Genomic DNA, 22851 nt, shown 5'->3' with positions numbered 1-22851 from the left:
TTAAAAGGAAATACACACTCTTGCAGCATTTCGTGTCTGTCACAGGACAGTGTTTGAAGTCTGAAAGTTGGTACAGACAGGGACACAGACAGAAAGCTCCTGCCAAATTATTGAACAGGGCTCCTTGTAGACCACATCTAATCAGAATATCCTTAGCATCAGGTTTCCAGAAGAGATAAGATGCCTTGAGAAAGACGGACTGTTAATTCTTGCACTCCTAATTTTATAATTACGTGCATTTATATCTAAATGCTTCTAAACCAAACCAAGAGGTTTTTCTATATGAAGACTAGGTTTTAGTGCTTGAGGATGGGTGGTTTATATTTCTAATGTATGTAGAATGAAAGATTCTACATACATTAGAAATATACTGCTTTCCAGCAGTAATTTATATGCACATCCTTTCTTCGTTTTCCCCCTGTTTATAAGTGAATCCTGTAATGTTACCAGAGGTGAAGTGCTGTAGGAGGAAAACTGCATTGCTTCCTTACCTTGTGGTTTCCCCACAGCCGGGCCAGCCCGTTGGGATCCACTATCCGAAATATTTTGGATTCCTTATCTTCCCATCGGATGAAATTTTCGTACCGGCTGTCAGAAAGCAGCTGATAAACGTAATCCCAAAGCAACCTACAGTCTGTGAAGAGAGAAGCAAGAAAATACTTTTTTTTTTTTCCTTGGGATTAATTCTGGAAACTTTTGGGTGGATGTGTAGTAAAAGGACAGTTGGGATCAGGGCTGAAACAGCTGCTGCAATCTGAAATGCAAATGGCTTGGCTGGTATTGAGTAATGTTTGCAAAATGTACTGGAATATACAGCCTCTTCTGATGCGTCCTAGTCCTTCTGACACTGACTGAGCATCTTTATCGCATTAAAAGCTGTGTGAGATGACCTGCTGACCTTAGTTGCCTGTTTATTGTACTGAAGCACATAAAACTACCACCGTTGGCCCTGATGCTGTTGCTGGCTGTTTTAGTGGAGAAATCAAGAATTTTGCAACCTGCTCTCCTTGTTTGAGACTGCCCCTTTCTGTGCTAACATATGAGTTCTAAAGCATGGGCAATATTACAGCTTTCCTTTGTATACTCCATGTAATACAAAATTGACACCTTCTCCCATTTTAAATTTGATTTTTATTTTTTCAGGTTCCTGAAAAAACCCCCCGAGTATTAAAATTACTTAAATGCTACTGAGTGGGTAAATACTTTCTATTTGGATAATTGAATTGGAATTTCCTCTTGAAAAACACTACTTAGGTCGCTAATTAAAGGTCTAACAGAGATTTAGGTTTGAGTTTAGTGCTTTTCAGTTTCATGGCAGTCTCTTGAGACCGAGGAAGCCAAGAGCTGAGCTGCTCCTACTTCCTGTTTGTGAAGTGTGTGTGCACAGCACAGCATAACTGGGAACTATGAAATATGCCAAGAGAATTGTACAGAGCTGGGGATGTTACTGCTGCCAGGGTTTTTATAGCTCAACTGGCCAGATTCCTAAGATGGCCACAGGGTTGCGTTTTACTTCGAAAGCAGCACCAACCTCTGAGAGATGGCTTGTTAGAGTTGTTCAAGGGCTGGCAACCAAAGACATCCAGCTTACAAGTGCTAAAATGGATTCTTGTCAGCCTGTATTTCTATTCCTGCCTGTCTGTCTGGAGCTGGCACGTGTTACAATGGGGATGATGACATGTTCAGTATGAAAATATAAAATGCTTTTTGAAAAAGTATATGAATAGCACATTTAATGAGCACACCTGAAATGGTTAGATATATTAACATTATTTATGGTATTTTCCCACTTTCAAACAGTCAAGAGTATTTCTGAAACCTGTACTGCCTCTAAAACCAGTGCCCTTACTACAGACTCTTTCTACCAGTCCTATGAAGAATAAAGCAGTCTATGACATCTGGCAAAAACTGTTCTAGCTGAAACTACCCTGATGGTCATCTCATCCATAACATCTACAAGAGGAAAAATGTGAAAGGAAAGAGGTAGACTTTTTAGTTGGAAAAACTTTATTTTCATTAATGTTTTTCACAGAAAAACATTTTCCACAGAAAAATGTCCATTCCCCTTTGAAATTTTTCTAGGTTTTAATTAAAAAAATAAAACCTGGGGACAAGTTTCCCTGGACTTCCCTGTGGGAGGTCTGTAAAAAGAGCCTGAAAATGAGAGGCTACCACTTTAATTTCTGTTACCCTCCCTCTCACAGACTCGGAAAACACAGTTCTTCCATTGCCCTTCTGTCAATATTTTTGGACACATATACATACACATATTAGAAGAAACCTTTTCTAGACTTCATTTATCAATCAAGAGAAGGGAGATTATATTGCTCTACTGGTTTGTGCCTTTTAATATTGTGTGAGGTTCTCAGGTAAAATGATAGTAAGAGCCAACATAAGCGATTCCTTGACACATGTGCAATTCATTCCAGGACTCTTTCAATGTCAGAAATTTATAGAAAATGTTTTTTTAGTGCAAGAATCCTTGGGCTCAACTGGAGGGATGGCGCTCCCGCAGAGACAAGTCAATGTCAGGCTTTGTCATATTCTTGAATGTCCAACCTGGATCAGATAGCCTCTGATTATAGTACCTTATAGCTAATATTTCCAAGTGCTGCAGAGATATGATTTACACTAAACTTTACTTTCACCTCATTATTTCCAATAGGCAATATTAGTTTTAATCTCTCTCTCTAACAAACACCCCCACCGGCTTCCCTTTCTTCACAAAACCAAGGAAGCACACAAAAAAATCAGCCTAAGATGTCTAGGTGTCAAATAGTTAGATTAACAAGAGAGCTTCAGATGCTAAGAAGAGATAGGATTCAAGTGCATATTTGTTTTTTGTTGTTTACTTAATTTTTAGAATGGATTCAGGGTAAGCTTGAATATAAATATACCTCAAATGAGAAGAACTCAGATCTGCATCTTCAGATCTTCACAAGGAAGTCCTAAGTGACCAAGGACTTGGTCCCATATTCTAAACTGACTGAGCTGCTCAGACTTGCAGAGGCATTTAGTAGGCTGGTGGAATTTGCAAAAAACTACAACCACCAAAGTATGTTAGACTGCTGTTTGCTTCAACGAGAAAACTGAAAATCCTTGAAACCTCTGCTTGGTTCCTACAACCACTTAAAAACTTGTTTTCAAACGGTATAGTTGTCTATCAGCAAGTTTAGATATATGACTCAGTTGCAATAATTTAATGAGCATCAGGGCAACTATGGTAACTGTGTCTCAAGCCACTGCAAATAGGAAATAAAAACCATTAAACACCAGTAGGAAAGATTCAGCTCCTTGCATTTCTTCTCACCAGAGCTGAGAGCTATGAGCATGCACAGTGTTAGTTATCGTGGACCAGCTGATGCCTTGCAGCACACTTTCACACTTTAGTTATGTATGAGCTTTGTTTGCAGAGTACCTAAATCAGCTTGCCTGCTTTCAGGTTTCACATGGGAGACCTTTAGGAATTTGAGCATGGGCACTCTGGGACTTTTTTGTTTGATTTTAACCACAGATGATTTACACCCTAAGTATCTTTCTCCACAGACTGCAAGGTAAAAAAGTAAAAAGGTCCTGGAAGGGTCTACTAGCTGACAGAGGATCAGCAAACGAAATAATCTACCAACAGGCCAGCAGAAACCATCTTTAATAGGATATTACAGACTACAGGTCAAAGACTACCTGATAACTCTTAGAGACTGTAATGCATTTGGATTATCGTAGAGCCCATTTGAAGTACACTGCAAGATTATGAAATAGGTCAAAACCCAAGAAGAGGCAATGGTAGAAAATGCTTTTAAAAGGAGCTTTTCCACTGAGAAAAGAGGCATTTTCACAAAAGGCTGGTGAAGATGATGGACAATGCTCTCAGGCACATGGTGGGATTCTTGGGGCTGTCCTGTGCAGGGCCAGCAGTAGGACTTTGATGGTCCTTGTGGGTGCCTTCCAACTCAGGATATTCTGTGATTCTGTGATATGGAAAGTTGCATCCTCCAGGAAGGTCAAAATTGTTATGCAAATTTTCAGGAAGGATAGAGAAACAGAGAGGAGAACTTGTATGTGGATAGTTGTTTTGTAAGAGTAAATCACTTGTATGAGGAAAGTCTGGATGGTGTGAATGACTCCATGAGAACCAAATCACTTCCTTGGTTGTCAGAAGGCCTCAAAAAAACTTGCATGAGGGGACTCTCCACAGGGTGTGTGTTGGATAGTGAGGAATGACAAGAAAGCACATGGATGTTTCTGAGGCCAACCAAGTTTAAAATTGTGGGAGATTCAATAGGAGAATTGAGTCAGGGCTGGTACCTAAATTGCATGCTGCAATTTCCTGCCTTTTGGCTACAATAAACTTACAGAGAAAATAATTGTGCCTCCGTAGCACGAGGAAACATCATTTCCCCCTAACATGCACATACGTTTTTTCTAAAATGAATTCAGATGGTTGAACTTTGTACAGTATGAAGGTAAAGGGATTTAGCTGTGGGTAGAGCTGGGTCTAAGAGGCTTTAAGGTGATGCAGTATTAAACAATCTAGCCAGAGTGGGAAGGTGGCAAACGGCCCAGCAATGTGGCAGGCTCCTAAACACTGGAATTTCCAACTCCTACCATTTTCTCAGCTGTACAGACTGAACTACATACTTAGCTGGGCACTAGGGCAAACTGTACCTTCAAATGGAGAGGAATGGCTACAACCTTCCTCTTGCAGCTAGTGCTTCTAGAGGGACTTTTATAGTTATGCTTGAGGTAGTGATAAGGTGTAGAGTACTTAGCTGGTTCTCAAAATGTCTGTTATAAACACTGCCCTACATGTGCAAGAGGCAGCAGTTTCACACTCCTGCAAATACAGCTATGTATGGTACAGTCCTAAGGTTGGCAGACCTAGAGTAAAGCCTTGGGGGCTGCCTTTCCACTCAGTCTCTTGGCTGCTGCTTGCCTGCCATAGTTGACACTATGCATAAGAAGAACAGGCATCTACCCAGCTCTGGAAAGGGTGGGGGAGATGAGACAGAGCAGTTGGGGTTTACAAAATATAAAGAAATCTCTCTCATAAACAGCAATTTTTATGGTTTAAATGCTGGCTTCAAACTCCACTCATAGCAGCACACTTGCCTGTTTGCTGTAGTTTTAACCCCTCCTTTCACATAGCAGAAGTGCCCAAACCTCAGCCACTCTTCCTTGGCATGGTAAAATTCAAATTTCTCTTTTCTGGTGAAAAGCTCTGTTTACTTACAGCACAGCTTTGGTAATGCTACATAAAAGGGGAGACTATAAATATTGTCATTAAGAATCCCTTGTGACACTCAAATAGGCACTGTGAGTCTGTATTACAGATTCTTCATTTCGCATATTGTTTAAGACTACAGGCACAGTCTTCTGAATATACACCTAAAGAACACTGGCATGTAAATACTTCCTAATGGCTATATGATAAAATATCCTTTAGAATTGAAATACCATCTCAAAATGATCTGTAAATTAAATATTACGGATCTTAGGTTCCTAGTATTTTGACATTTGTCCAGCCATTATGAATGACTTCTCTAGTATCATTTGGCCAAGGTCATCTTCACGTCACGGTAGTGAGAGGTCTTACATCTTTCCTCCCTAGGACTAAATAATGCTGTTAACAGTATAGGCATATACTAAAGACCTCTTTTGTTCAGAATTTAACATTCCCATGCAATATTTCTTAAAATACACACTGTATCTGAGGTCTCTGTTGTTTAAAAGAGGCCTATGGCGCAGAGCTGGCCCTCTTCATGTATCAACTACCAAAATCCTCTTGTAACCACAGAAATGTTTTACAAGACCCACTCACATCTTGCACTGAAGATCATTACATAAAATACATTTGATCTGGCTGCTGAATGACTTGGAACCCAAAGCGGCTTCACAGAGGAAGAGATGCCAAAGTAACATTGTCATATTCCCTCTGACATCAGCTGAGGCCTTACCCCTTGCTGAGTAGGTCAGCCTAAAATTTCTCCAGCATGATACCATTTGACTTAAATGGTTCTGTGATTTCTACCAGTTCTCCCCAGCTCTCTAACCCTAACGCTTTATTTTACAAGGTGGTTTGTGCTTCAGCTGCTTTTCTTTAGAGTGATGCAAACAATGGCTGTTCACAACTGAAAGTAATGAACAGGATTTCTCTAGAAGTTCTCTAGTACTCTGGTTTCTGTAAGCACACCTGAAGCATGTGTGAAGCTCAAATGGTGACGCTCACGGTATCAAAATGATGAACTGATAAAATTCAGCTGGTGCAAGAAGAAGGTCTTGATGTCCCTTCCATTTTATCCTCCATTCTTGCTGCTGCTTACCTCATGCTAGCTCTATTGTTAAGATTTCTCTATGAGCTGACTTAAATCACTTCAACAGAAGAAAACAAACCCCGCAAAAAACATCAGACATCTTTCTGTTATTTCTGCAGGTAGGAAGATCTGATGAATTCTAATGCCAGGACAAAGAAGGTGGCAAGACCACTGGCAGAGCAGGCAAGGGTGGGCAGAAAAGAGGCAGAGGCACAGGAGGTCCCACTGACCTTCAGCCTGTCTGTGACCATCCCCCTTGCTGGAGAAGGTTAGTAAGTGTTTGAGAAGACTACACTACTTTGGAGCATCTGGATTTGTTTAAATTGTAGCTAGAACCAAGAAAACACAAAGGTTATTGGCTGTTGTATGGAAAATAAAAAAGACTGGGAGAGAACTCCTAAGTCCTGGAGTGGTTTACGCTTGGCGTGGAGATGAGCTGTAACTGCACTTTCACCACATTGTTAACTGTGCAATAGGCACAGCTCTCTGACAAGTCAAATGAATCTTTTGGCTACCTAACTGGTGCATGTAGTTCATCAGACTGGCTGATACTGTAATGTCTTTCAGGAGTACAATGACAACTACTCAGTTAACTCGCTTTCATCATGCAAATGGAGAGGGAGGAAAAATAAAGCTGTTGCAAAGGAGAGGAAAGACATATGGATAGGCCTTATCAAATCAGCTCCTGTATTCTTGCTGAAAACCTCTTCCATGGTAAAAAAAACAACTGGGAAACAGAAAGCACACTGAGAAAGAAAGACAAGTTGAGCAACACACTTGGTGCAGGTAGCTCGCCTTGCAAGCTGCAGTTTGAGATGCAGATTGAGCTCTGGGTGGGAGCCCAGAGAGACCAAGAGGTGGTGAACTGCCAACCCTCTGCGTAACAAAGGGCATGAAGATGGGTGGTACCAGTGAGCTGGATGGACACTGAGAGACACAGCCAGAGCCAAAGACTCCAGAGGAGGTGTGAGACTTGCCTGGGGGTAGACTGTGAGGGGATAGCCCAGGGGTTCTTTTGTTGGGGGTCCCCCTTGGAGGTACAGAATAAATGTTGTCTGACTGTGTGAGTGGGGTGTGTGGGAGCCACGCAGGGACCCATCAGTCACTGGAGACGCCCGTGGTGAAGGGACTTCGGTCCCAGCAGTGAAAGTCTCCCACCCTGGGAGTGTGACTGCCAGAGAGTGTGGGAATGGTCAGACTGGGGAGACTTCTTTAACAGACAAGCTACATTAGAATTACTGCTGTGCTGAAACACAATCCAGCCTCAGTATCTATCTATGGCATATTTATTTTAGCAGACAAAACTAGAAGAAAAAAGTAGCCAAGTCTCATGATTAAGGGGTCAAATGGCTCTGAGGACTGGGGGAGCACTGACGCTGAGATAGAGCAGTCCTGCTCACCATTGTTTGTTAATCCATGTTCAGGTTACTGCAGGAAAATAGTTTTCTTTCCATGAATGTTGCTGCTGGAAGCAGGATGTTAAGCTGGTACAGTAAAGCCAAGATTTTTTGTGGAGAAACCTCTTGACAGACCACTGTTTGTTCAACTCTACATTCAAGCTGGGGCTGAGGATAGAGGTTGCCAGATCACAATACAACAGCTGTATGTTGCTTCTGTTTTACAAGAAAAATACTGAGTGGGAGATCAGGCATAAGGAGAGCAGAAACCTGAGATAGTCGTGCTGCTAACAGTTGTGCTGTGTGGTTGTAAAAATAACACAGCAAGATGAGGCCAAGCTCTGTCTTTGGCAGTAAAAACATATACAGGAAAGGAGGATCCAAAAGCTTCATATCCCTCATGTGGTCATAGAAAAGAGCACTCAAATCACAAAGAATATGTAATAGATGGGGGACAGACCGTCTGATAGATGAAGACTTTGAAAGCTACAGTCTGTTGTACTAAGAAAGTCTTTTTTCTTCCTGTCCTGTTCTGCTTCATCCCCCCATCCCCACCAAACAGAGTGACATATTCAGTATTATTTCAAGGGCCATTCTTTTCCTGCTCTACCACAGTGGGAGAAAAGACCCTTGCTAAAGAAACTCGCCTCTGATTCTCTTGTGGCTTTTCCTCACGTTTTTTGCTCATGAAGGGTAATGACCAGAGAAAGGGAAATTCAACTTCTGCCTGCTCACATGCACATCTTACAAACACCTCACAACCTCTTTGACATCAGAACACTTTAGTGATGGGAATTTAAGAATTAAGAATGAAGCTTTACCCTCGGAACTGTACTTCAGAGAAGCTGGCAAAAGCAGGAGCGACTTAACTGCAGCAAAGGCATTACCAACAAGAGCAATAATTTTTAACGCCACAACGTGAGAATCTCTGCTGTATTCTGACAGTTCAGCCTTGGGTTTAGACTGCTGTTTTTGGTTTGTTTTTTTTTTTTTTCTTCCAGCCTGTGCTAGACTACTACACATGAACCTCACTTTTGTGTTCCATCAGAAAGCCCTGAGTACTCTGAGAGGTGTGAGCATGGCTGGAGGACGTGGCTCCTGGTGTGCTCCCAGAAGTCCCTCCTGAAGGGATGTCGTAAGTTGTAAACCAGTAATTTCTCATAGGTCCCTTGGAGAAAATTGAAATGTGACCTCCCCTTCTTGGGATTAAATCTCCACATTGAGACACAGCCAAACTCTCCCTTCCTTTCCCCCAATGGAGATGGAAAACAGTAGTCTAACCAGTTTAACGGTGTGCATTTGAATTAATGTAAACTGACAGAAACCTATGTATGCCACTTCTAACTGACTAGTATTAAAGGCAGACTTATATAGGCCTGTCTCTGAAGATAGTGTAGTATCAATACTGTAAACATGATAGTACATTTTCCTCGCTTAACTAAGAGGATTCAAAGTGATTCAAGTTTGCTTTGTAGAAGAAAATCTGAATTATCAACACAACTCTAGCCTGAAGAAAGCATGCAATATACAGGGAAAATAAGGGACCTGTTTTCATTAAAGGGCAAGTTTCTTTAAAAAAAGTGTGTAACATCCTGCTGATCCCAACGGATGCTTAGGATACTCTGAACCCACTTAAATGTCTAGCTGTCATATGTAAATGTTGCAGTTCAGTAATGAGAAGAATGGAATGAAATCTAAATGACCAAGCTTTCCTCTGGTTTGGTCAGTCCTGGCATCTGAGTGTACCCAAACAAGCCCTGACTGCAAATTTCTGCTTCTGTAACTGTGCAGTAAGAGTATAGGCAGCTGTGAAGCAAGACACTTCACAGAAAATCTACAACCACCTATCCAAGCTATTGCCATTCAGCTATTGTTTCAGCTTGAGTGTCATTAGTTAAACTGGCACGGAAGGCACACTTTCATGCTGAAATTAATTGTTAATGCTATGTTATAATATATAATGTTATAATGAAAACTTCTCCTATGAATATGAACTCTAAGAGCTTTGACTCTCACTCATACTTCAGTGTCTATAGTAGTCTGGCTTTCCACAAGGGCCTCAAAATAGACATGGCATATAGTGGAAATGTAGAAGTGTACATGACTGCAAGGGCAAGTGATTAAACAAGGCCAGTGACATTATCATTGTCATATCCAAATGGGAGTGACAGGGCAGCACTACACCAAGATTTTCAGGTTCTTCAAAGGCTCTGATCTGTCTGTATGAGTTGCTGCTCTACAGAAAGGAAGCTCAGCTGCCTGGAAAGCAGGCACTGAACCCTCACCACTTACAACTCAGTATGCTAAAGTGAACTACTGTTTTGGTTTTCTGTAGTTTGCCAGTCTGTAACTTGTAACCATTCAGCTGCTGTGACTGTCTTGTAAAAGCTGTCCCCAAAGTCTGTGCTTTACAAAAGCCCACCAGTCACAACTACGCTGTCAAATCCTGCTGGCATCATAAATCATGACAGTGATGAGGACAGCATTGGCAGTCTCAGGCGTGTATACAGGTAGGCAATGTTATGTGCTGTCCTAAAAAACAGCTGTGTGTTTGATACACCACAGGATGTTGTTTGCCCTCCTGGCTGTCAGGGCACACTGGTGACTCATGCTGAGCCTGATGTTGACCCGCACACCCAGATCCCTCTCTGCAGGGCTGCTCTCCAGTTATTTCTCTCCCCATTTATATTTGTGCTTGGCAATTACTCCACCCCAGGTCCAGAATCTACCAATTGGACTTGTTAAATTTCATCCCATCAATCCCAATGCTCCAATCTATAGAGACCCCTCTGCAAGGCATCTTGTCCCTCAAAAGAGTCAACAGCATCTCCCAGCTTGGTATCATCTGTAAACTTGTTGAAGTTGCATTCAACTTCTGCATTCAGATTGTTGATAAATACATTGAACAGGCCTTGCCCTAGAATTGAGCCCTGAGGAACACCACAGATGATTGGTAGCCAGATAGATGTAGCCCTGTTCATTACAACCCTTTGAGCTCTGCCCTTCAGCCAATTATTCACACAGTGCACTGTGAATCCACTCATCCCACAGCCATGCAATTTGTCCATAAGGATGTTGTGAGGGACAGTAGCAAAAGCCTTACTAAAATCCAGAACAACTATATCCACCACCTTCCCTTCATTCACTAGGTGGGTGACCTTATCATACAAAGATATCAAATTAATTAAACAGGACTTACCCTTTGTAGACCTGTGCTGACTGTGCCCAATGACTGCATTATTCTTTAAATACCTTTCAACAGTACCCAGTATAATCTTTTCCGTAATTTTTTCCAGCCCTTCTCTGAAGGCTAATGGTACCAGTTTACAAAACTTGTAACTTTGAAGTTGTGCTTAGGTTTTTACCCTCTTTACATAGGCATAACTGTTCTTTGCTTCCTTTTCACCCTCCCTCCCCACCATCCAGCATATGCTATTGCATAGTTAACTGTGCCTGTACAGCTATTTTGCACAGAAAGAAAAATAAACTAGTGTGGTGTAACACATTATAAATAATAAAGTGCATTTGCACAAAGGATTTTGCTGGTACTATGAGTTAAAAAAAACAAAAGATCATCCTTACAACTTGACACAGTTGTAAATGCTACATTGACACATCTGGAGCAAATGCAGGCACTGGGGCTCTGGTCATGGTAGCCAAGTTGAAGAGACACTGCTGAGGTGCTGTGATATAAAGTTTGGTGTCTTTTGATATTTAAGCTCTAAATGTCTACTGTTACAACTCTGCCTTTAGATCTTTCTCCCCACCAAATGCAGTGCAGAATCAAAAGCAATAGGCAGGGTCAGGCTCTGCAGAGGAATAGCAATGCTCATCCTTCTAAGTTGCTTGTATGAATGGGATAGGTCTGCTTCAGACACACACAGAGTGAACCCAGACCTTAAAGCATTTTACTGGGTCCTGATTCCAACAGGACAAGTAGTCCTTGGGGGGAGTCCAGCTGAACCTGCCAGTGCTCTAGAACAGCACTCTGCCTTTCACACCTATGCAGTCATTTTGTTAGTATCTGTACTGGGCAGTGCTTGAGTAAAGGAGTTGTTATATTTCTATCCCAAAGTTTCAGCACCAGCGTCTGCTGTGGATTAGTGAACAAGCATTTCAGCCCCAGAGAGCTAGTACAGAAGCTCTGAAAGATGAGCTAAAGAAATTAATCGTTTGGCATTTTTGCCTGGCTGACACTCGTTTCTCTCCTTAAAGAGAGAAAAGGTCACTGGGAGCTGAAAATCCAAGGAACCTGCTAGGTAATGTATTTTCCCTCACAAGAAACATCCAGAACTGTATTGGCTTTAAGTCACTGAATCAAAAGTAACTACCAGCATGTCTTTAGATTAATTTGGATGTTTCTAAGACAATCTCTATATGATAAAGGTTAGCATGAAACTAACCTGGTTGTAGTTGGATAATCCTGTAACAGCCTCTTGCAGGGATTCCTGTGTCTTCTTTTAAGCCACTAACAGGTTTCTGGTGAGATCTAATATGTCAGTTCCCATCTTCCTGCATACTAACAAGCTGAGGTGGACATGGATATATATTAAAATAAATGAAGTTTTGTGGTGAAAATCTGCCCTGGCTAAAGTCAACAGCAGTGCTCCCAAGGAAGGATGGGGGAACAGAACTTCAGGATGGCTGCAGAAAGCATTTCTGGTAGCTTTGGTTCCACCGGGACTGCAAAGACTGCCTCAGCCATGATGCACTATGAATGCCTGCAAACGCAATAACTCCCACCTCTCCTTGAACCTTGGGGAAGTACCTTTCACAAGATATCAAAGTCCTAAAATGTTTGTTAAGAAAACCTTCACAGTCAGAGGTTTGTGGGGCGTAGAATTTCCAGTCTGCAGAAGGGCTAATTTCAGGTGCCCCTTCTTGACTGAAACTGCCACCATGTTAAAAAAAAAAAAAAAAGAAACAGAAAAAAAAGAAAAAAAGATATCTCTTTTTCCCTCACAGAGAGAAATCCCTGGATATTGTTTGGGGAGAACCAAGATTGACTAATTAAAAAAATTCAGAGCTAAAAGTAAGCCATATACTGCCTGCTTGCTAGAGTCCAAGTTAGGAACTGACTACCAGCAGTGTTGCTGCTTTGAATTAGCAGTTCCAGTGGAGAAAACTGTCCATTACACTGCTCTGCAAAACTTGACTTCTGAGCTATTTTTAATATTTTAATATTTTTACATGCTGTTAACTAGATGACTGCTGATGCTTGAGTTACTTAGTTTACCCCTTGCCTGATGTATTTACAGGGGATGCAAATCTGCCTTTTGATCATCCCAACACAATGACCTCTAGTTCTGACAAAGTTACAGAAAGACTTGTGCATATTGTGTTCAGAAGATAGCTAAACATAATTTTCAAAATCAACTCTAGCCAATGATGAGTAATATAAAGATACTTTATGCCTCTAGCTTTGCTAGGAAAGTGTTAAATGGCTTTAGAAAATAAGATAAGATCTTCAACTTGAAATTCTTTGCTGTAAAAGGGAAAGTCCTTTACCACAAAAATTAATATTTTGAAAAATGATATTACCTAAAAAAGTAGGAAAGATTAGTTAGCCAGTGAGTTTTGTTTGACAGAAAGTCCTGAGCTCTACTGACTGATGAAAAATAGATTCACGCTGATATAAAAAAAGAAATTAAATAACTTTCTGGCAAGAGCTCTAAATTGAAGGCTGTGAGATGGGTGGAAAGCAGGTAGACAGGTATGTACTTTCTTTCTAGGAGGCCTAAGTATATTCTGCCATTGAATTCAACAGCTCTGATGAAGTTGAAAGGCATGAAACATGGGCCATCTAAATGTTTGGTAGTAATCCGGTTTTTTGTCACCTTTAAATTGGCTGTGACCTCTTCAGAGGGTGTATCTACAGTTCAGGGGCCATTACAATCCAACCAGAATAGCACTGCCTTGTGCCTGTGCAGCAGGTGAGGCTTGTTGGCATTTACAATTAAAGGACATAGGGCACTGATGGAAGTACACTGGCGAATTCATCAGTAGAAATCACATAAATCTAACCATGAGCCATGTACTTCCCCAATCCCTGACCATAAAGCACAGCCTTCATCTGAACTGAATGCCTGAATATGCTTCAGGTCTTTCTGGCATGAAATACTTCACCAACTATTTAAGACATACCACCCATGCTGGTGGGTCTACGCAAAGCCGTGGGACTGCAAGTGAAAGCACCTAAGCCTGCAAATATAACATTTTAAGTACATACTACTACATACTTGTCAAGCAACTGTGTTAGGCACAAATATCCATGGGCTTGGGCTCTGTTGCCCTGAGAACAACATAGGAATGGAAAGGACATGGAAGTACTAGTTACAGGGCTGGTGCCACTGGACCCAGTGCACAAACTGCAGAAACCAAAGATGCCCAATTATGTAAGAAAAAAATTAAAAAATTATCCCATCACCCGTTCCCCATATTTTTTCTTCATTTCATTTCAGACAAGGCTTTATTCTTACAGAATGTTTTCTTCTGAAAAATAAAAATTAACAACCCCCTTGATCTTCCAGTAATACTTTCTGGGAAAGAAATCTCCATCGATGCAACCAGCAGACTATTTTCTCTGCCACAACATTATTTCTTAACTTGCTGAGAACAGTGTGGGTAATAAAAATCAAAAGGAGGGAACCAAGTGTCAGCCAAGCAAAAATGCCAAAAGACTAATTTCTTTAACTCATCTTTCTATTATGTGAAAGGATCATGGTCCTTGTTATGCTTGATGTTGACTAGATGGTAAGATATGTATCTTTGGAATTTAAAGTGGTAAGTCTTAAGAAAATAGAAAATCTTCCTCATTAAAGCTGAGGCAGCACCACATCTGTAACAAATTTAAGGCATGTAAGGACAAAAAAGAACAAGGTGTTTTAAAATGTACCTCTGTGGACATGTGTAATACCCCACAGGAACTGGGTATCACGTTAGGTTACTGCTAACATAAATACATGGAATGTTTTTGGGTGTGGTGTGTATTTACAAATTTTTCTCAAAAGAAATTGATTACTGCGGTATTCAGCATATTTCTGAAGTGGCTGGATTCCCCTTGGCCCTCTCCCTATCTATTTATAGTTCCCTTATGAGTACAAGAAGCATCTTCTGTAACCTCAGCTTCCTGAGTCAGTCTATTGTGATGTCAGTTATTTACGATAACAAAATTGAGACAGTGCCTGTGGCTTGCATGGGACAAAGACAACCTTGTTTCTGTAAAAAGGGACAATCCTATGCGAGAAGCACAGGAAAGGCTATGAAGCAGGACTCCTAGGTGCTATTTCATTAATCCTGCCAGCTCCATAATGGGCTGGACATTGCACTGACAGAGGTTTTTTCCTTTCCATGGTATTGGACACTAATGTGAATGCAACTTTTGGAAAACTACTTCTCTGCAGGACAAGGCTTTGGAGATAGGTATCTTGTGAAACAAATGGATTGCTAGTGGGTAGAGAGACAGTGAGTGTCAGGATGCAAATGATTCAATACCAATTACATGTTCTGTGGTCACAGGTAAGTCATTCTGCACCTCTGCTGACCTGTCATGAAACTGGTTTATTAATATTTAACTGTCTAAGCCACAGATGTAGTGAAATTTGCAGAATGCCAGTAAACTCTTGAGGTCACAGAGTAGCAAAAGAAAACGAGAAGCATGGTTAGTTATGAATGAAGAGCATCAACTTTGGTGCAGCCTCGAGAATGTCACTTACCTGCTATTCTTCCAATTGGCATTGCATGGTCCTCAGGAGGGGATACAGACACCATGATGTGGTTCATATAAGCTAACTCTTCTCGGTGGGACAGGTTGATTGGCTTTACTTCCCTGTGCAGCCCATCCTCAGACAACCTTGGTGGTTTGAAATCGGAGTGCCTGGGGTTCAATATCAAAGGATGCATGATAGGGCTGGGCATCAGCTGGATGACCCTGGTGTTCTCCTGGCGAGGGCTGGAGGGCTTCTGGAGCACCTCAGAAGGAGGCGGGCAGTGGTTGTTTTCTACTGGGGACACTGAGAGAGGATAAGGCTCTTGCTGGTTGTTCTCATGATGATGCCTTGTTCCCGGCACCCTGTCGGCTGGGGAGAGGCGACGGATAGTGTTGTCCATAGGGGACTTGAGTGGTCGCTGATCGGGATCTGGTGATGGACGGTGGTTGTTACTGATGGGCGATCTAGAACGATGCAACAGTTCAATGGTTGGGGGGTTGTGGTGGACTGTTTCTGCGGATGGTCTTGAAGGTCTCTGGACAAAGCTATCTGTGGAGAAAAAAAAGGTCCCAAAAATACAGATTGTCCACACTGTGATTAAGGTGTAGGAACTAACTCTCCAACTCCTAGCCAGGCTTACTGGGTACTGCTGTCAGCTTGGAAATGTTGACCTACAGATGCCCAGAAAAACATCATGTAAATGCAGATAGTTACACATAATGTAATCAGTACTGTGAAACAATCTCCTTCCACCACCATGTATCAATAGTTCCTGGAGAAATATGTTAAGAGAAATCCCATTATGAGAAGCTGACCAGTACATATGTGAAGAGTAAAATCTGATTTAGTTGTACTAACTCTGTTTCTGTGCAAATGCTTTGAAACTTATCTCCTGCCATTCATGTCTCTATGTGTGGTTCCTGTTACTGTACCACAATGACAACAGTAAGGTAGAAGGCAAAGACAAAAAGGGAAAATGTCTGCAGGAAAATATTGGGCTGTAAGTTCTAGATGGTAGAGGGCTCAGGTCAAGGTAGAGAATAACTCAGTCTGAAATACAGATTGGGTTATTTAAAAAAAAAAATCACTGGTAGGAAGCTCTTTGTGAAACACTAGTTAAATTTTATCCCTGCCTTCATTTTAAGAGCATGTAACATCTACATAAGGATATTTTCATCTTCTTTTGTTTAGTCTATGCTGTCTATTGATGGGTTGTCCCATATAAGCACTTACATGTCTTCACAGCAGGAGGACTTCTAGCATCATGTTTGCATAAGCATACTTGCCCAGCTATGATGCTTAACAGTAGGGGGGAGATAAACCACAGCTCTAGGTCAGTGTCTTTACGTACTAACAATCCTCTCACAAAATTAAAATGTTTGCCAGTGCAAACTTTCAGGTTAAGGCCATCAGTTTTGACTTGGGAAATTACTGACAAAGAGGAAAATACCACTGGAGCACAGTGACTAACAGGTCTTTATCTGAAAAACAAAGATCAAATTTCAGTGCTGTTTGTTGAAAGCCTTGGATGATGACAGAAGAATACGTGTCAAAAGCTCAAACGTGCAGCTGCTTATTTGTGGCTGCTGGTTTGTTCACTCCACTTTCTCTGATCCTTTAAGGATTCTTTTGCTCTCTTGTCAAGGCAGTGATACCTGCTGAAGACCCCAGATTGCCCACAGTGAAGACCCCAGGGCTCCCACTGCCCTGGAACCCAAGGCAGGCACTGGGAAAGGGAAAGGTGTGAACAGGAAAAGCTCAAGTCCTGAGAAAATGTAGTGCAAGGCAGTGACATAGCACCAACCCTTTTCCCTACTCAACAGTCTGTTCATGCTAAAGTCTACAGGAAAACCTGAAGTTTTAGGCAGAACCTACATTGCTCCAGAACACTTACTGCACACACCTGTGGTCCCAGACAAGAAAAATCCGTTTGTAGAGCTATTTAAGACATTCACAGTGAAACAGCTGGAGGACATGAAACTTCAGAACTATATATTGTTGTTGTTTAAACACAGTTTTAAATACAATCTGGCCAGATAATGTGGAATAGCCCAAATGAAAGAAGATCAAAGAGGAATTAACTTACAACTGTATGTACTTCTGTGACTGTCTTTTCTTAAAGTCTCCTTTCTTTGCCACAATAGAAAGAAAATCAACCCCCAAATTTTATTCATCATCCTATCTTCTACAGACCATCCACCCTCATCATCAAATGCCCTGTGCTCATTATTGGCATGTAAATATAGACCAGAATATTGTATTGTTTGTCCTACTTATTTAAAGTGCCTTGGCAGAGGGGAGCAGCTATCTTTAAAGCAGAAAGGGATGCCTTGCTGTGCTTTCCATCAAGCTCTCTGCAAACGTTAGTTGGCTCTGACAAGCTCCAAAGAGAAACGGACCTTTCTGTCTGCTTCCAAACCATGGTGATACTGAATCTGGACAGAGTGGAGAGAAGGCAGAGACTGAGGAACTCTTTAAAAAGCAGTAAGAGGAAAAACCACAAATGGGTACACACTAAAGGTTCACTTTCCACCAAGATCTTTCTCTTTAAATACTTAACAAAAGAATCACCTCATGGCCAAAGATGCTGTTTGCCATAAAACAATTCCAATTCAGCTCCAAGGAGTTCCACTGCCACAAATGACCCTGAGCAGAATAAAATCCTCATCATTCATTTCTTGGCACAATCTGTAGTTTGAGTACACATGGTATATCATTTCATGGAGCACTAGATTCACTCATTGGTCTGGCTCTTCATTCAGAATGATCAACACTCTTTTCTTGAAGAGAAAGCTGTGAAAGGAAATTCACCTCCCAGGAAATCTGCTGACCTATCTGATCCATATAGGGATGGGTGGGGCTGCACTTAACTTGGGGAAGGAGCAATTGCTGGCATGACAATCCCGAAGACTGGCACTCTTTGCTTACCCACAAAAGTGCAGGGAATGACAGTGTAACCTTCCTGTATGGCATCTCATCAAATGACTCAGAGCTCCCTCAGAAAGACCAATGGAGATGTAGGTAATTCACTTTCCACTGGTCATCCCTCTACAGGGACAGAGCATTCCAAGGCAATGTTAATGCATCTTGGAGATATTCTGAACTGCAATTAATTTTAAACAGCCAAACCCCCTTTGTTTGAGCCTAGCAAAAAGCCACTATATGTAAATGAAAGCATTTAGAAGCAGGATCATAATCTATTACAAAATAGGCAAAAGACCCAGAAAATTGAAAAAGATCACTGGAGCAAGGAGGGATTCTAAAAAAAAATACCTCACCTATGAAGTTTAACCACTCAATATTGTGCCAAGTTAACACCTGTCCCCTCTGTCACAGTTTGTGAGTTAGCCAGGGTTAAGTTCTGCTCCTCACAGTCATTCTCCTTTTTTTACTAAGTTGCAATTTGCTGAGGGAAAATGAAAACTTAATTGTGCTAGTCTTTCCCAAGTGACTCTGTGAAATAGGAAGAAGTAATGTTAAAATACATAAATAATTAAATTCACCTGCCTATAAATTCTTGGCATAGAGATTTTTTGATTGCTCAGTCTTGTGACAGCAAACTGTAGTTTCTTTTGCTTGTTTTGAAGTTCCTCTCACAGCAAACCAAGAACTATTTTTTGTCATTATAAAGAGAAGTTTTAAGTAATAGCACAGAGTTTTCTAAGCAAAAACACTGGTACTATCAGCAGCCAGAGTGTTGTAAGGAAGAAATCAAAGTTGTTTCTTAATCGCTACATTATAAAGGACTTATGTTTTAAGTGATACACTTGAAAGGCTGACTCATCATCCCTGTGAAATCCTCTCTAGTGAAAGCTGCTCCATATGTTTAAGGTGGGAGTGTCTGAAAGAGCAGCTAGTTTGAAATTTAGAATGGGAACACACATGGGTGAAGGCCAAGCTTCAGGAAAAGACTGAGATTTTACTAATAGTCTCTGGAAAGTGACTGAATACACTAGACAACTCTCTTGCACAACTCTGCTAATTGAACCTCATCCTGACCTGTAGCGCCTTCACCTAAGCTGAAATAATTTACACAGCTGTGTAGAAAGACTTTGGAGTGTCCTTATTCCACCTGCTGTTGTCCTGCTCTTGGCTTAATTTTAGAGTTTTGCTGATGCCATTTGATTCTGGCAGGGTCAGACTGGCTATAGGCAATTTATACAGGTCTGACAGTACCCCTGAATCCTCTCTTGCAATCCCATGTTGAATCTTCAAATAGATGCATATCAAATAGCATTAGTACATCTTTTATCCAGTTAGCACAGACTAGGGTGACATCCTAACTCACTTATGTTCTCTTCTGTTTACTTACAAAAGGAGTAACACCACTTTTTCCTAGATTTTTTTAAATTGAAAAAGTGAATTCTGCCTGATGCTTTGAAAAGACCTTTGAAGAGGCCTAGGCTTTATATTTTTCTGTTATATACCCAAGAAACCCAAGAAGTACTTTAGTGTGTGTATTTTTAAAGAAAATAAAACTTCAATTTTCTATTGAAAGCAGCAGACTTACAATTTGATCTGTACGAATAACAAGTAGAAGAAGCCCAAGTATGAAATTCCACAAACTTACCTATTCTTTCTTCATCACCTCTGAGAGTCATGGTGTGTGTGGATACTACTAGACCTAAGCAAGTAAATCTGATAGTAAAAATGAGAGAAAACCTGCAGAAACCCCCTTCTCTCAATATGAGTTGCTCAACCAGCCCAAAAGCTGAGCAGCATGATGGGCTCAGTTCTAGGAACTCTGGCACGACGTTCAGATTGTCAGCCAAAGTGACTTTGAGTTAGATATTCCTCTCTGAGGCTGCCTTCTTCCTTGGTCTGCAAACAATTGCATTTACCTGCATCTCCAGGATACTAAAAGTCCATGAAGCAACTCTGTCTACCTAACTGGGTGCGAGGAAAAATGAATCAATGGGGTCAATAAAACTTTCTGCTTTTTAATCTGTATCTGGCATAGCTTTTAAAGAGGCTTTGGAAAGAGAACAAAATAATAGAAGACAAATGGAGAACGTCTAGTTCACTCACTAGACCATTTGATTGTTCTAAAGCTATGGACACAAAGGGAGGAGAGTAGCTTTATTTAAGTAACACTGAAGCAAGAAATTTGCATAATTCCTCACAGCCTTACTCTACTCGCCTCTCTAATAGCAGCTCCTGTAAGAATGAGACAGAGTTACCTTCATCATGATTCTGGTGTAATATGACCTCTGGTTGAGCATGGATAGAGTTCCCAGGGTGGAAGAAAGGTGTGAAGAGCATACGAGCTTTCCTTTGCTTCAGGATATGCTGAAGGAGTTCATATAAAACATCACCTGAAAGATAAACAGCAGGAAAAAGGAAACAAAAATGTACATGACTGATGAGAAGACTCATTTAGCTATCTGATGCATGAAGTCATGCCTCTTGGGTGCTATTTTCAGACCTAAAAATGCTTGCAGTAAAATCCTACATTTCACTGCTTTGCAACGTTCTTCTCTGAAAGGAAAAAAAGGCACATCACACCTCTGTGTGACTGTGGCAAAACAGGAGAACAACATTCCCTGGCATCGTAACTGTACTGTCTTTCCTCAATGAAACAGACCACCGCAATATCTAGGAGACCAATGCACTAACTACTTATTCTGTGACTTTTATAAACCACATTGTGTGTTGATGCCCTTCTTCCAACAACATCTACATAAAACACACAGGTACTTACACATTTTGTCTGGTATAACTGGTTGAACATTTCAAAGTGAAAATGTACATCACAGGGTAGGAAGTCTCTTGACTTTTAATTCTGCTTGCTCTCTTCCGTTTGTCACTGCTCATATTACAGAGGAACAGGTTGCAGCAATAACATATTAACTGAAAAGGAACTTGGGTTTCACTTAAGAAAACAGATTTTCTGGGAAAGTTATCTCAAGCATGTGGGGATTTTTTTAGCAGTTGTTTCTACAAGATTGTAAGCTGCGCATCATTTGTTCCTTGTCTCTATAAACTGCCAATATTCTATTTGTGGACAAGTTTAGTTGCTTGGTGTGAAACAGTTAAAGCCATACTGCTTTCCATAGTTCGGCTTCCTTTATTTTTAACATCTTGGCTGCTTTTACTGTCTCAGCAGTGACTTTAGGGCATTTTTAAAAGGTGATTGCAATACCTGAAAATTCAATTAAAAACAAAGCCTCAAGAACCCAGTTACATGGCAGTCTAAAAAGTGATTTTACCACATACTTTCCATAATTCAATACAATAGTGGCATAATCATAACTAGTGCTGTAACACTCCAAGCAATAAGATAGCAAATTTGTACCTCTTTTGATTTGGCTTGACAGACTAGTGAAAATGTCCATAAAGCTGTCTGTCTTTCTTTTAGCTAACAAAACAGTTACACTTCTGCATCACCCAGGTGTAGTAATGCTAGCTAAGATGGTGAAAAGTATTTTTCATTCTCTCCCTCCTCTGCTGTCCCCCTTTGGCCAGCCCGAACAGAACATCTGTGGGGCTGTGAGCCCATTTTATTGCTTGGACTGTGTGCAGTGGATGAGGTTCTCTTGGTTTAACCATGAGTGGAAACAATACAGCTTTCATTTACCTTCAGTCTTGGAAAACTTAATGCCTCTATGGCAAACATTATTTCACAGTTCTTAAATTTCATAGACAGTTAATTTCTGGGAAATACTGAGGTAATGTCCTACCTACAGTCATCTAAGTTTTTAAGGACTTACTCAGATATTCTCTACAAGGTTTATTATCAAGGTTTATTATGGGGAACACACAGAGAGAAGAAAGAGAGAAAATGCAAGGGAGGAGGCCTTTAGTTTGGTTATTTCATTCTAAATTTAGGTAAATAACTGCTTAACCTTCTGCATAAAGTAAGACTTTCCAAGTCAGAGGCTCTTCCCTGGGAACACTTTATTTCTAGCCTACAAACATTTTCGATCCTGCTCATTTCAAGTGCCCTCACAACACAAAAAGGGGAATATACCTTCATAACTTCCACGCAGGAAAGTATAGTAAGGGGAGTTGCACACAACATACATAAAGGTGTCCCTTGCAGTCCTCACCCACATCCCTGCATTCAACACTCCTTTTGCTTTAAGCAGGGCTAATTTTTTAGGAAAATGATTCCAAGTGGAGTACCAGAATTAAAAAAAAAAAAAAAAAAAAGACATTTCTTGGCATCAGTTCTCACTGACAACAGGCGCTAATGTTTGGCCTCTTCTTCCATACAAAATAAGCACATGCTTAAAAAACTTCATATACACTACATATAAGCAACAATTTGCGAGGCAGATTCTGCAGGAGGATGGCTGGGGAGAGTCACCAAGCAGGCTGGTGCAGAATTACTGCCACAGCTTGATTATCAGCTGGATCCAAGCAGCATCAGCTGTACTTCAGCACCTAGTGAGCCTTGCACTAGAAGCCTCCTCACAGCAATTCTGTCACCGC

At 41.0% G+C, this 22851-nt stretch overlaps 1 protein-coding gene across 5 annotated transcripts in view; it reads right to left on the bottom strand.

Annotated features, from left to right (window-relative positions):
• LOC135414010 (transcription factor ETV6) overlaps positions 1-22851 on the bottom strand; it is a 130136-nt gene that overhangs the window by 5791 nt on the left and 101494 nt on the right. For all 5 annotated transcript variants that reach the window (XM_064654235.1, XM_064654233.1, XM_064654234.1 and 2 more), the window contains 3 exons: positions 20598-20732; positions 15424-15966; positions 492-634 (listed from right to left, as the gene is read on the bottom strand). In XM_064654235.1, coding sequence (XP_064510305.1) covers positions 492-634; positions 15424-15966; positions 20598-20732 — 821 coding nt within the window. The remainder of the gene's footprint in view (positions 1-491; positions 635-15423; positions 15967-20597; positions 20733-22851) is intronic.

This window comes from Pseudopipra pipra, chromosome 5 (genome assembly GCF_036250125.1).
Source record: "Pseudopipra pipra isolate bDixPip1 chromosome 5, bDixPip1.hap1, whole genome shotgun sequence".
NCBI lineage: Eukaryota > Metazoa > Chordata > Aves > Passeriformes > Pipridae > Pseudopipra > Pseudopipra pipra.
This window is presented reverse-complemented; position numbering and strand designations above follow the sequence as displayed.